The 13,466-nt window shown below is 33.8% G+C and overlaps 1 protein-coding gene across 1 annotated transcript in view; it reads left to right on the top strand.

Annotated features, from left to right (window-relative positions):
- The window catches only part of MS3_00007101 (uncharacterized protein), a 31,495-nt gene extending 18,767 nt beyond the window's left edge, over positions 1–12,728 (top strand). Inside the window, exons 2-3 of the mRNA XM_051215358.1 lie at positions 10,907–11,069; positions 12,632–12,728. Of these exons, the coding sequence (XP_051073666.1) occupies positions 10,907–11,004 (98 nt within the window). The 3' untranslated portion in view covers positions 11,005–11,069; positions 12,632–12,728. The remainder of the gene's footprint in view (positions 1–10,906; positions 11,070–12,631) is intronic.
- The last annotated feature ends 738 nt before the right edge of the window (positions 12,729–13,466 follow it).

The raw sequence follows: 13,466 nt of genomic DNA, 5'->3' as shown, positions 1-13,466 counted from the left end.
CACGTAGTTTTAGAGTATGTAAACAAGCAAAATGTACTGGGTTCGAATCGTAATGTAAACATCAACACTAGAATGTAAGTAACTAAAATTGATGAGTCCCAAGTTGGATAAAACGCACAACCTGGATTCCACTCACTGGTCGCAATCCACATGATCTCTAATACATTTTTTTACAATTAGCAAAACGGCATATTTAACAATGTCGCATGGTGTCTAAAGCTATCCGATCTCCTTTTTTCATTTTCATGTTTTGTTTGATTTGACCATGTAGTGGGTGGTACAACCATTTTCTCAAATGAACAAAAATGTTAAAAACAAAACTTTTACATTTTACTTCTAATCGTTGTTGTCAAAAAATAAATGGGATTTAAGATGTTTTTGTCGCTTCTTACATTAATTATTGTTTTTATCATGATTATTGGCACTTAGACTAAAATTATAAGATTAAACTCTGCATCTAAATATGATGAGATAACAATCATGGATAGTAACATTCAAAAAAATGGAGGAAAATTAGTGAAAATGGCAACAACGATAACAATAACAGTAATGATAGTGATGATGATAACAGTATGGTGAAAACTCATGTTCATGTTTAAATATACGAAGATCAAATGGAAAGTAGATTGATTGTAAGTAAATTGTTGGCCTTTAATCTGGCTACTGTTTTTACTGTTAGTCGGAAAATAAATTTATTCTACAAGTGTGACTGCTTAATGGTCGATCTCTGTCCTCAATAGAATCAGTCGAAGTGAGAAAAGAGCATATCTCCACATATATGAAACCTTCATGGATATGGGTGACCAGTAATTATGCATACATGCACTATGTATTATACGACGTAATTTATTTCATCATCCACAAAATCGTTTCATATACTTTTCTTGTATTCGAAGTAACTGTGTTATGTGCAAGAGTGATTTGATAGAATATAACTTCACTTTGAGTAGAAAAAATCTAAGAAAACTTATTCCAGATTATCTCCGGTTAGATAACTGCAGAAAGTTGGTTTTTGTCGAGAAATAACACAAAATCCATTGGTAATAATGATTTGATTTTGATGAGTTTTAAGGAAATTAACAAAATGAAAATGTAATACTTACCACTGTTTGTCAGTTAAAGGTGAGTTATAAACATGATAAAATTGTCTATGTTTGTAGAATTCAATTAACTTATTGTATCGGATCACGTCCTCTTCAGCTACACCATAAACTAATTGTTCTGTTAATTTCATCACATAATATATGATATTCATAAGTACATCTACGTAAATGATGACTGAATTAAATAAACCTGACAAAAAGTATGTATTTCTCCGATTGATTCTTTCGCATGATATAATTCCATGGAAGCCTAAAATAAACCTAAAATAGTATATTTCTTACAGTGAAATTAATTCTGGTGTAATCCACATATTGTTTAACAAAGTAAATGGTATAGAAATGCTCACCATGTTTCAATATGAACTGCACATACCAATTCATTTGAATGTACAATAGTAGGTGCGTTAAGATAGAGAACCGGACAGGTTTATTCACGATTTAATATATCCCTAACTATCTGTTACTCAAAACTCAAAATACTATCATTAGTTTGATCTCACTTCATCTACTGAACATGAGATACAAGGTTAATATTATGAACCTAATCTAAGCAATTGACAAACGGTGCAACTCCGCCTTACTAAGATTTGTAAACGTCTTAGCAATTAGAGGGTTTAAAGTCGACCATTGAATATAAAAGAGTCTGTGATTAATCCACAACGGCTTTAGTAATATAAATAAACAATGCGAATGAATGTTTTACACTTTATTAACTATGATTAGCACACAACGAGTGTAACACACAACTGTTTTCTCTCCCCATGTTCTTGTAAATCCTCCTTGTCATACTCAGTGATAAAAATATCTCCACTGGTCTCAATCCAATATTTAGATTACTTCTGAGAGTCTCCCCAAAACTGTATATTGTTTCACTTTCCAAAAAATCGCAGTCCTGTAATGAGAAATTCATTTCTCATCTTTTCCATTTGTGAATACTTACTTTGAAAATCATGAACCAACTGAACTTATTAGCTTGTGCATAACTCAGATGAGTCCTACCAACATTTATTTTCTCATCTCGAACAAATCAATTGTACAAATAAATATCATTTCATTATGACATCCTATCCAATTCTTTCAAGTGTATTTGAGCACTTATCATCCATCCAAATACTTGCTTGCATTGATTGTTGATCAACTTCTTTCCTCAATAGTTATGGTGAATTCCATTTAGGATTTCAATATTGATGTGTCCACCATTTAATTATCTAAACCAGTAGTTCACTAGTACTGATTTAAACCTTTCGACATCATCTTTCGTTGAAGTCAGTAGCTCTAACTTTTGCGTGAAAAGGATTTTCACACTGAGTCTCAATGCCCGTTTGATTGATCCGTTTCTTAATGTCACAAAACTTAAGGCGTAGTGACAAGTTCCCAACTCAGGACAGTTGAGATCAACACTGGGAAAATTGTGTTCATACTGACTTCAGTTAGATGGAAATAGTATTTGTTGAGTCTGTCTGTCCTGGCTTTTCTTCAACTCAGTACGTTTCCTTTCTTTTCTTGTATCAACCACTATCCTCACGCAGTCCGAAAATTGTTCTTTTAAGCTATCAGGAAGTTCTTCAACAGCACAAACTCTCTCATTTACAATATTTTAACATTGCAATAATAATATATGGATTCCGAGAACCGATTTGGTTTAAAGCATACCATTTAAAGGTCCTTCCATTTGGTCGAACTCTAGAGGTACTAAAACACTTCTAGTATATTTTTGGATACAGACTAGTCTACATACTCTGTTCTATAAAATTAACATTTATCTTTTCTTCACTCAACCTCGCATTGCACTTCAGATACTCATTGAGAACCTTCAACCTTGACTTTTGCTCCACAGATTTCATTCAGTACAGTGAAAAATCTCATTTACAAATTTGGTAAAACAAAATGAATAGAGACAAGTCTTTTTCCAACCAGTTTTCCATTATGGCTCTTCACTGATATACATGTATGATTTATAACAATAATATAATAGTGATAACGACAGTAATGATAGTAATAATTGAGTAGTGGTATAACATTATAGTTATATAATTTCACAGTGATCATAAAGTAATATGAAGTGTTTAATTGAGTAGTTGGAAGAAAGATTATTGTGACAACTGAGGTAGTTATTTGTAAAAGTTGAAAAACTCAGTTAAACAGTGGTTAGATTACGTGATAGTTAAAAAGAATAGTTAACAGAATATTTTGATAAAAAGTCAATTCCATGGTAGGAACATGTAAAAACACGAAAGGGAAAGGAATTAGAAATTTATTTGAATGAATGGGGTTAGGCAAAGTTCGACTGAAACACACTCATATATATCGATGGTTAAAGCAGAGAGAGTGGTTGTACTACAGTTCTTTCTAGTATAAAGGTGAAGTCTGTGAACATGGATTCCGATAGATTCGGCAATATGCAAAAAACAAGCTCGGAAACCTTATGGTGAATACCCATGACAGTCATGAAAAAACACTAAAATATGATTTATGCAAATTTATTCAAAATGGTGTGTGTGTGTGTGGATTGGTTTAAAAGATTGGCAGAACTTTCCGGCTTTAAAAATCACTAATCAATAAGTAATATATATTCTAATGAACCTATTTTTGTATACAAAGTTAGTTTGCCTCATTTTGTGCTCGTTCTTTGCAACTGCAAACGTTTGGGATTTTTAAACGTAGTTTAAGTACTTTTGAAACACTGGACTGACATTTTTCAAGCTTTAGTTATAGCCGATAATTCTCAAGAAAGAAAAAGAATCTAAAAACCAGAAATGTATTTAGTCACTATGTATTGAATATATCAAATGAAAGAGCACATACTCCTATAACCCTAAACGTTCATTCATATTTTGATCTTTTAATTTTATCGTTTCAGAATGTCACTAGAATAGCTATTTCGCACCATAATGATGATGATCCACACGTTCTTTACACTGTCATTGCAGATGCTCAATTTTGTTTACATTACTCACTTACTTGCTCCTGTTACTCCTCCTGGAGGAGCATAAGCCGACAATCAGCATTCTCCATCCTGCTCTGTCCTATGAAATCCTTTCCAGTTGATATTCAATCTGTTCATGTTTGTCTCCAATTCTCGGCTCAGTGTGTTCTTTGGTCTTCCAGTTTTCAGTTTCCCTTCAGGATTCCGAGTTAGTGCTTGCCTCGTGAAGCAATTTGATGGTTTCCACAATGAATGTCCTAGCCACTTCCAACGTCTTTTCCTAGTTTGTTCTCTCCCACATTAGGTTGTTGTTGATGGTATCCGGTCAACGGACATTTAGTATCTTGAGTAGACACTTGATTATACATGCTTCTGCCTCTTTGATGATGGTTGTGGTAGTTCTCCACGTTTCATCTCTGTACAGTAGGATTGTGTTGACGTTCACATTGAAGATTGTGACTTTGATATTGGTTGATGGTTTTTCTGAGTTCCATATGTTCTTCAACTGTACGAGTGCATCCCTTACTTTGCCAATCTTTGCATTTACATTTGCATCGGATCCTTCTTGTTCATCGATGATGCTGTCCAACTACGTAATACTTTCGCACCACTTCCAGAATTTCTCCATCAAGTGTGATTGTGTTGGTGATGTCTGTGTTGTATTTAAGGATCCTACTTTAGCCCTTGTGTATGTTGAGGTCTAATGCTGCATACAGAGACTGCTGATACACTGACTGTCTTCACTTGCATTTGTTGATGTGTATGGGATAGAAGGGCCAGGTCATCTGCATTGTTATTTGTAAATTCATCTACTTTTCTATAGTTTGTTGATAAGTAGCAAAATACTACTATTAAGTAATTTAAATTGTTTTCTTCGCACATTTATCTACAGTGATCATGATTAATAACTTTGGAAATGTCCTCTCCTATAATTTCACTCACAGATTAATGAATTATTAATGTGTATAGACATTTAAGTTGTAGTTTTAACCACAATTTCATCTCCTTTTTCATAAATAAAGACATAAATAGAGATAATGAATTAATTTTTTGAAATTGTTTAGCTTTTTTTGGCGGAAAATAATATCCCACTATACATTAGCACGAAAAAACAAAGTAGACAATTGTTACGTTTAATTAAAGAAGTATTATTTGTGTTTACAAACGAAATAATGAAGATTAATGAAGATGATAATATGAATAATTCAGTTTACAATGAATTGATTTTGACGATAATAATAATAATGATGATGGTGATGGTGATAATGACAAGATTATTAATAGAAAGTAGAATGACCATAATGTCATTCTTAATTGTTTCTAGACAGTAACATAAAACAACATAATAAATGACTATCGTTTTTACATACACGAACACCATTCTGATCAATGTGGGAACGGCCATAAACTAGAATGGAATAAAACTCTCGGTTAGGACGAGATCGTCCTAAAATTGACCATTGTTATTTTCAGCTTTCATAAACTTCTGACTTGAAAGAAAAGTGGTAATTGTTGACTTCAACTTAACTCTTCAAATCGTTTAGAGAAGAACTCTTGGTTTGAATTTTGTACTTGTTGGCATTTGTCAACAAGGTCGATTTGAAACTAAGAATCTACATGTCTGTTTGGGAATTCAGGCTTGCATTACTGACCACCACAACAAATGTTATTTTCAGTACTCTATTCAGATTCCGATTAGCCGGTACTATGAATGGACTATTTGCACGATGTGGTAGACCCCTATACAACACTCTTCATTTAGCTGAAAGATTTCGGGAAAATGAGAGTTGAGCACAATACATGTTACTATATCGCATCTCACACGCTTAGAATCATTTTCGAAGCACAAACTCCTCTTATGTGAAATCATTTTCTGAACAATTCATAGTCTGAAACTATTGTTGCGTTATGTGTTTGAAAATCAGCAGTTAGAACTAGACAAAACAGCAGTGGTTGTGATGATGCAATCACTCAGTGTGTAAATGTCACAGTCCTACAATTGGTAATCTGAGTTACATATAGCTCAGTAACAACATCTCTGACTGTGATATCCAGTGTTTCCTGTCGCTTACTTTCACTCGCTAACACCAAACGGCATGCACTATTATGTCAGGTCATTTTACCTAGTGAGTGTTTCGTAACGTAATCAGCATTAATGGTTAATTAGCTTGAGATTGGTTACATTTAAGTGAATTCATGTGTGGCTATGATCGCACACTAGAAAAGGGCAACAAACTAAGTAGAAACAATAACTCAGCGACCTTCCACTTGATTTACGTTCATGGGTATACAGGTCTCTGTGAATTACCCACCTAGACTATCCACCCCACGACGGCTTCAGAGCGTGTCGGAAATCGTGATAGAGGTATCGAATGGACCATAGAAATACAATATGAATTTGAGTGCATAACTAGTGGATTTCCTAGTCGAAATCTTGTTGATAAGACCAAGTGCAATTTAAATGGTTTCTTTTTAGAAGAAATATTATACATGGATGATAATTAATTTAGGAACACTAATCTAGAAGATCCTTTATTCAACCCTAAGCGTTATGTATGGTTTCTTATAATTTTAATCATATTCTTCATTCCCTCTTTATTTCACAAACTATTATATGAATGGACATCATGTATCAATTTAGCCTTTTATCGTACTAACTAACCAGACAGATTTTGTTCCATTCGAGCATAGATTGATCAAAGTGTTGACTGGATAACAATAATCAAAATATATAGCATTCATATACATTCGGTAGATATACTAGATTTTGAATTGACTAATTCCTACTGTCTGCTTGCTTTATTTTTGTTGATAGTTGTGAACATCTTGTCGTATGATAGACCATGAAGAGATCTACACAGTTCATCTTTCAACTGAAATAAAAACTATTCTTCTTTGGAAAAATATCATTTACACTAATCAGACGTTTATTTGTTTATGTAATATTCTAATCATATGGAAATTAACTCAAAAGAAAAAGTACACTTGCATCTTATTAACATATTTCTATAAATAGGATTTAGGAAATTCATAAAACGATTATTTAAGTGATATTTGTATTTATGATGTGTTCACATTAGTTTCAGATTATTATTATTATTATTATTATTATTATTATTATTATTATTATTATTATTATTATGACATATGTTTATATATAATGTATAGGTCTTTTCACGGAACAACCATTGATTTTTGTCAGATAATATTTCTTTCCAAAAATTGAAACAACCAAGTTAATGGCAATTGATCGAAAACTCTCTAAACGACTAAAAATAACAGTCGAAAGGATAGTGGATACTTCTAAATCCTTGTCCGGTCAATATGGTGTGTTGAAACAAGTTGAATTCTGAGATTGTTAAGTGGTTCAAATGCCTGCCCTTCTCTGAACCAGGTATCGTGTCTAGTAGCAATGGATCACTGATTACTCCAGATAGGGAGGGGCCTAGGTTTATAAAACAAGTACAACTGAGAGAAATACCAGTAAGTCAGTATGGGATGCTGTTCTAGGTCTTTAAGAACACATCAACTTTCTTCCTGAAAGACTCTGTGGAAGTTGTTTGGGCCATTTCAGATGGTGGGGAATTCCGCGACTTGTCTACTCGCAAAGAGTAGAGAGTATTCTCAAAATCCAACTCCCAGATAGATCTCCGTATGGAGTAGTGTTTACTTCACTTTCCATTTCTAAACACAGCTAGTCTTTTGCCTGAAGCCTCAGTAATACTTTTGAGAGACTTTCTTTCATAATATGATGTTTTGTATGCAAAATTATTAGTCATAACATCTGGTATACTTATAAGTAGTTCAAATGACCTTCAACTAAAGAGATCAAAAACATTCGTCTTCGACTACAAACATAATTCCGAACATATTCTGTATTGATGGGGTCGTGATGTAAAACTAATACACTTGTCTCTCATTTAACTGAACAGTGGTTCTGTAATGAGGTCAAGCCATAACTTCCAGGAACAACGAATTGACGATTTTGTTCTACTCAAATAAGACAATTTTTTAACTCTAATAACCAGACAAACATACTGAACAGTCTATTTGTTTTTAATCTAGTGACCACAAAAGTTAGTTTACGTTTAAATAAACGTTAGTTATTAGTTGTGAATTCTCCTTCGTCTTCCCAACACTGGTGATGCTGTCCACAACAACGATGGAAGCTTCACAAACAAATAAACCCCTTGAGAATGAAACACCTTCCAAAGCATCCACCTAATCTACAAATTTTCTCCATCATTTCAAAATTAGTCAATAGACTTGTAATTTAAATTATTGCTTAAGTAGACTTAACTGTTCAGCGCTCAATGTGAATGTCCTTGATTGGTGCATGTGGCATTAACTGACCAATATTTCCTCAATTTTGTAGTTTACACCGCTGATTGACTTCGTTTAATGAATTATTTAAGGTCGGCAGGCACTGGATAACTGTTTTGTTCTACTACGGAACTCCTCCTAAGTGTATATCAACAACACAAGCTTAGATCGAGCCCACAATCTTCGGCCATCACAGCAACTGGTTAACCTTCAGATCACTGAATCAGTACTACCCAATATTTTGCATTCGTAACTCCAGTCAATTCGTGATTCCTGTCTCACACCAGAGATTTTTCAGCACCGGAAATTTTCTTGTAGGGACTAATCAGTACTGAGTACATGATTGTTATAGGGTGGAAGGTAGAGATTGGTCAATATTTCCTAGTTGTTATACAATTTTATTAATCTAAAATTACTTTCGGATAAAACTATTTCCATTCATAACTAACAAGTGACCAACCTAAAATAAAACAAATTCCTAATCTATCTGTGAATGAATGTAAGCTTATCTATCGTATCATTCAATTTGTCATACACTCATAATTATAGCAACAAATATATTAAATAAGTTTCATTTATTTTATGGAAACGAAATTATTACCATGTTTTAAAATCTTTATCACGATTATCAGAAAGAATGTGTTATCTTTTATGGCTGTTACTATATTAGATAAACACAAAGATCCACATTACCCTCAACTCAATCGCCTATTATTGAACATGCCCATTTATTTATTACTTGTACAGTTTTAGAACCAGCATATTGAACTAACATAAAATATGCACCAGAGTTATTGCTACAAAGTGGTGGTCTTTTTTTCTGAAATTTATTATCGAATGACAGAAATTAAGGAAACATGTCGAAACAAGAAACTGGCGTGACAAAAGTGAACAAAAACTATGTGTGGGGATTTGATTTGTTTAGTTGTTTGCAATTTGCTTTTTTCTCTATATACCTACATGTCAGCCACTATCTTCGTTGGTAGTTGTAGATACTTTAACAAGTATTTATTCATGTGAGTATTCTTCTTTTTGTAAGATGAATTATCATTGGTTAACATCACGGACTAGCACCAAGTGAAGGACCGTTGATAACCAATGGAGCGTTGAATAACTGTTTTGTCACAACTTTCGTATTCTCAACAACCTTTATTTAAGACCACATATGAGATCTAATCCAGGACCTAAACGTCTGCTAGTGGGAATAATACTATAAGACCACTGACTTGAAATCCAACGGTTCACGTTTTCAGTCTCAACTAATTTATCATAATGAGTGACTATCATTCAACTCGACTGATAACAACTATCATATTCCCCATGTGGTCAACTCCACAGATCAACGCTTCATTATAACAACTCATCATGATAATCAACTAACTACCGCCCCATCGATAATGAATATGAGAATTTCTCAAACTGATTAATTGATTGATCAGAAAAATGTGTGGATTCACTTACTTGATGTATTTATTTTCATCTCATGTTAGTGGATAATTAATTCCCATTTGAAATTTGAAGATGTTAACCATAAAACATTAAGATTAATTAGATAAGTATTGAGAATTAAAGAGTCTTAGTTCTATCGTTAAACAAAAAGCGCTCCCTTACCCTTCGAAATGGTTAATTAGTAAAGTCGTGTGATTTCACCTTGTCCTTATTCAGGACTCCAATTTATAAGTCTCTGTTGGTATGTGTACATCATATATGGATGCCTCGATATTCCCTTCTAATTACACGTTCCTAGTACACTGGACTGTGACTAATAGTGGAATCTAGGACGTGCACTAATTCTTATTCGGGATTTCTCAGTCAAACACACCTGCACTCCAGTGTTGTTGTTCATATTTTAGCTCCTTACCAACTCAGATTATCCCGAAGCACTAGGACTTGAACTCATAACATTTGTCACGGTCTCATGAGAGCTATTAACGAACAATGGGAAACGCACACTTCAAGTAAGTCGAATCAGGTTTTCTGGATATTCTGGCTAAACTTATTGAACAGCTACTAACTTATATCTAACAACATTCACTAGTTACTTAAGTTCATGGTATATCCGAATCTGAATCTATTTCATTGTGAATAACACCTTAAAAGAAGCTTAATGTTTACCATTGAGTATCACAATTTACTCAATTGTATCTCTTTTACTTTCAAAGCAATTAAATAAGACGTCAACTTGACACCTTGCGCATGCTTGCTGAAATCAGTGTTTTCAGTCACTTTTATTCCTTTTAAATTCTCTAAATCGGTTAATATTCTTCCCATGTAAGCATCACTAACAGTCTGTCATGTTGAGATTTAAACCGTCCAACAACTAGAAAATGACAGACACTAGTGAATCAGTGAAAATTAGGTGAAAGTACATTATCTCATTTTGTTTTGGCTTTCATTTTGTTAGTTTCTCCAAGAGAACGAAATAGTTGTTAAGAAATAACTGACATACTCCAATATTTGTGAAACCATATTCGTTTTGTCTTTGCGTTTCTTTCTTGTCTATATATGTTTGCGACGCTAAATTTTGTTGTCCTTTGTTCTCCTGTCCAACTAGCACTGATTACGATTTCGATAATTGCTGAGTGGTCAACGCCAATGAACAAAGACAACTTACTAAAAAGTTACTACAACCACGTGATGGATCGCGAGTAATCCTGCGTAAATTTGCCAAAAACATATGTATATGTATGCATCTGAATGGGACAGTCTATACAGAGGTATGTAACTATTTAATTATGAAGTTGCCTCAATACATTTTGGTAATTTAAGAATCACTGACCTTGGACAGATATCTGCATCAATTGTTATGAAAATATTGAACAGAATAGGCAGTGTTTTCAACTTACTGATCCCAACTGGATAAATACTATAAACTGAAACGCAATCAGTGCTATTCTGTTTTGCTTTAGCTTCTTAGTTATGCGATTATTATTCATTTGGTACCAACAGGCACCGAATATGTTATAACTTGTCGTTTGAATGCTTATTGTCTTGGTTCTTTTAATGCTACTTTTTGTATCTGGTTGTCGCTGATTGTTATGTCGGAAACGCTTACCACTTATACTCGGAACGAGGGACCTCTGCAGTTCACACGACGCGGAAGTAAGAAGATAAAGACTGGTATAAGTGATGATTTATTAACCCCAAAACACGACGACCCTATTAGAAAATACACTCATTTATATATTGATTGTACACCCATTTTGATTAATAATTAGAATGAAATCACATTTATAACAAATCACATACTGAGCATAGTTCATGTCAATGGAATACAAGAATATCGCATATTATATAGAATAAAATATCATACGAGAAAAGAGAACAAATACTACATTGAGTAATCATTATATTGAGTCAAAATGGAAGTAACCTTGAACTAAACTCATAATGAGTAAATCAATCGAAAATTGACTTTTCTTTCCATCATATCAGAATATATATGCGCCACACAAGTCACTTGATTTGTGTGTGGACTGTGATACTTCCCGGGTGCCCAGACCTAAGCAGGAGTTATGCTATTCAGCTGCATGGTCAGATTTCAACAGTTCATGAATAGTGTTGAACATCCTTGGTAGGCGTTTCCCTACTCTTGTTTCAATCTATTTAATGAGCGGTGACATTTAAATAGCACTTCAGAATATTCATGTGGTAGTAAGTGACTAATGAGCATCGAGTTGAGTCATCATTTATTGAGGAATTCGTCAACCTTAAATTTGTTTGATGATGGAGTATAAGTTGGAAAGTGTCAATAGTCTGATTCTATATCAATCATTAGTTTAGTACCAATCTATCAAGGCTAATGTGAGTTTGTAAACATCCAATCCACTTAACTACCTCAACTACTATTTCGCTGAATTGATCCACTTTGTTCATTCGTAAAGTATCATCTCATTCTTCTAAGGCGCAACACAAATGCGAGTCTCTGTTTTGGTATTTAAATGTTAATCTTAAAAGACTCTGGATTTAACCAGTTTACTTTTCCAACTGGATTACATATTCTATGTACTCTCGACGTTCACTGGAAATCCGATTAAGTTATCGATTCCCGAAAAACTGATTAGGGTAAGCACTCATAATGAGTAGTATTTATCGTTCTCAGGTTTGATAAAAAGCTTGATAAAACTTCACAAGACTTGACAAAACAAATAGAAAGTAGGAGAATTTGAAAGTTTTTTTAATTCAAATATTTACACACTCAATATCCATTGAAGCCATATAATGAGAAGTTGTTTATTTCATGTACATTTACTCATCATTTATTGTCTTCTTTACACAGCGTATAATTAACCAGACACTAACCGATAACTGTGAATGGCACCTCAGAGCATCAAGGCATGGAATAGGCTTTGAACGCCGACTAACTGAAGACGACATCACCGACGAATCTCAAAAACACTTCCTTTCTAATCCATTTACTAACGCAACAATCTATGATGGAACGTCTCCAACGTTAAATGTAATTGATGAGAAATCCTATACATTAGCTTCCGGTTGGACTCACCAACTGTGGCAACCTGAAGCGACGTGGCAAGTTTATGGATTCCAGCCAAAAGGATTACTAGCTGTTATTGAAAAACAAAGAAACTCCCCAAGTTTCCAACGTTTCGTTTCAATGCATAAAGAAGGTTCCAATCAGTCGGACGTAAATAGCACCTCAACAATATCTCCATCATCCTCAAGTAATACTGTGAAAATAGGTTCACAAGAAATGTTAGTTTTAGAAGCGCCTGCCTATCACTTCAACACACTGCATCACAAAGCAAAACTTAAGCACTGTAGCATGCTGAAAAATAAACTTGCAAAACTCGTACAAACAGAATTGCTTATGAGTTTACAAATCCTAGATAAATATAGACAAGCATTTCGGGATTTCAAACTTCTTATTAACAAACATTCAATGACTAATATTAATAAGGTAACATCAAATACTCTAGCGGAACTGCTAGATCAGTGGTTGATGCTCCTGGACTATAAATGGCGCCAGACAATTAGATTAACCTACAAAACAGACTCAATGTCCAATTACCAAGTGGACAATTGTTCGTTGAGTTTCAAATCATCGTTCGAGATAAACACTGTTGGTAATGATAGTGATGATAGAATACTAGTTA

The sequence above is a fragment of the Schistosoma haematobium genome, chromosome 1, assembly GCF_000699445.3.
Source record: "Schistosoma haematobium chromosome 1, whole genome shotgun sequence".
NCBI lineage: Eukaryota > Metazoa > Platyhelminthes > Trematoda > Strigeidida > Schistosomatidae > Schistosoma > Schistosoma haematobium.
Note: the sequence above shows the minus strand (reverse complement) of the source record. Positions and strands in the feature narration are given on the sequence as shown.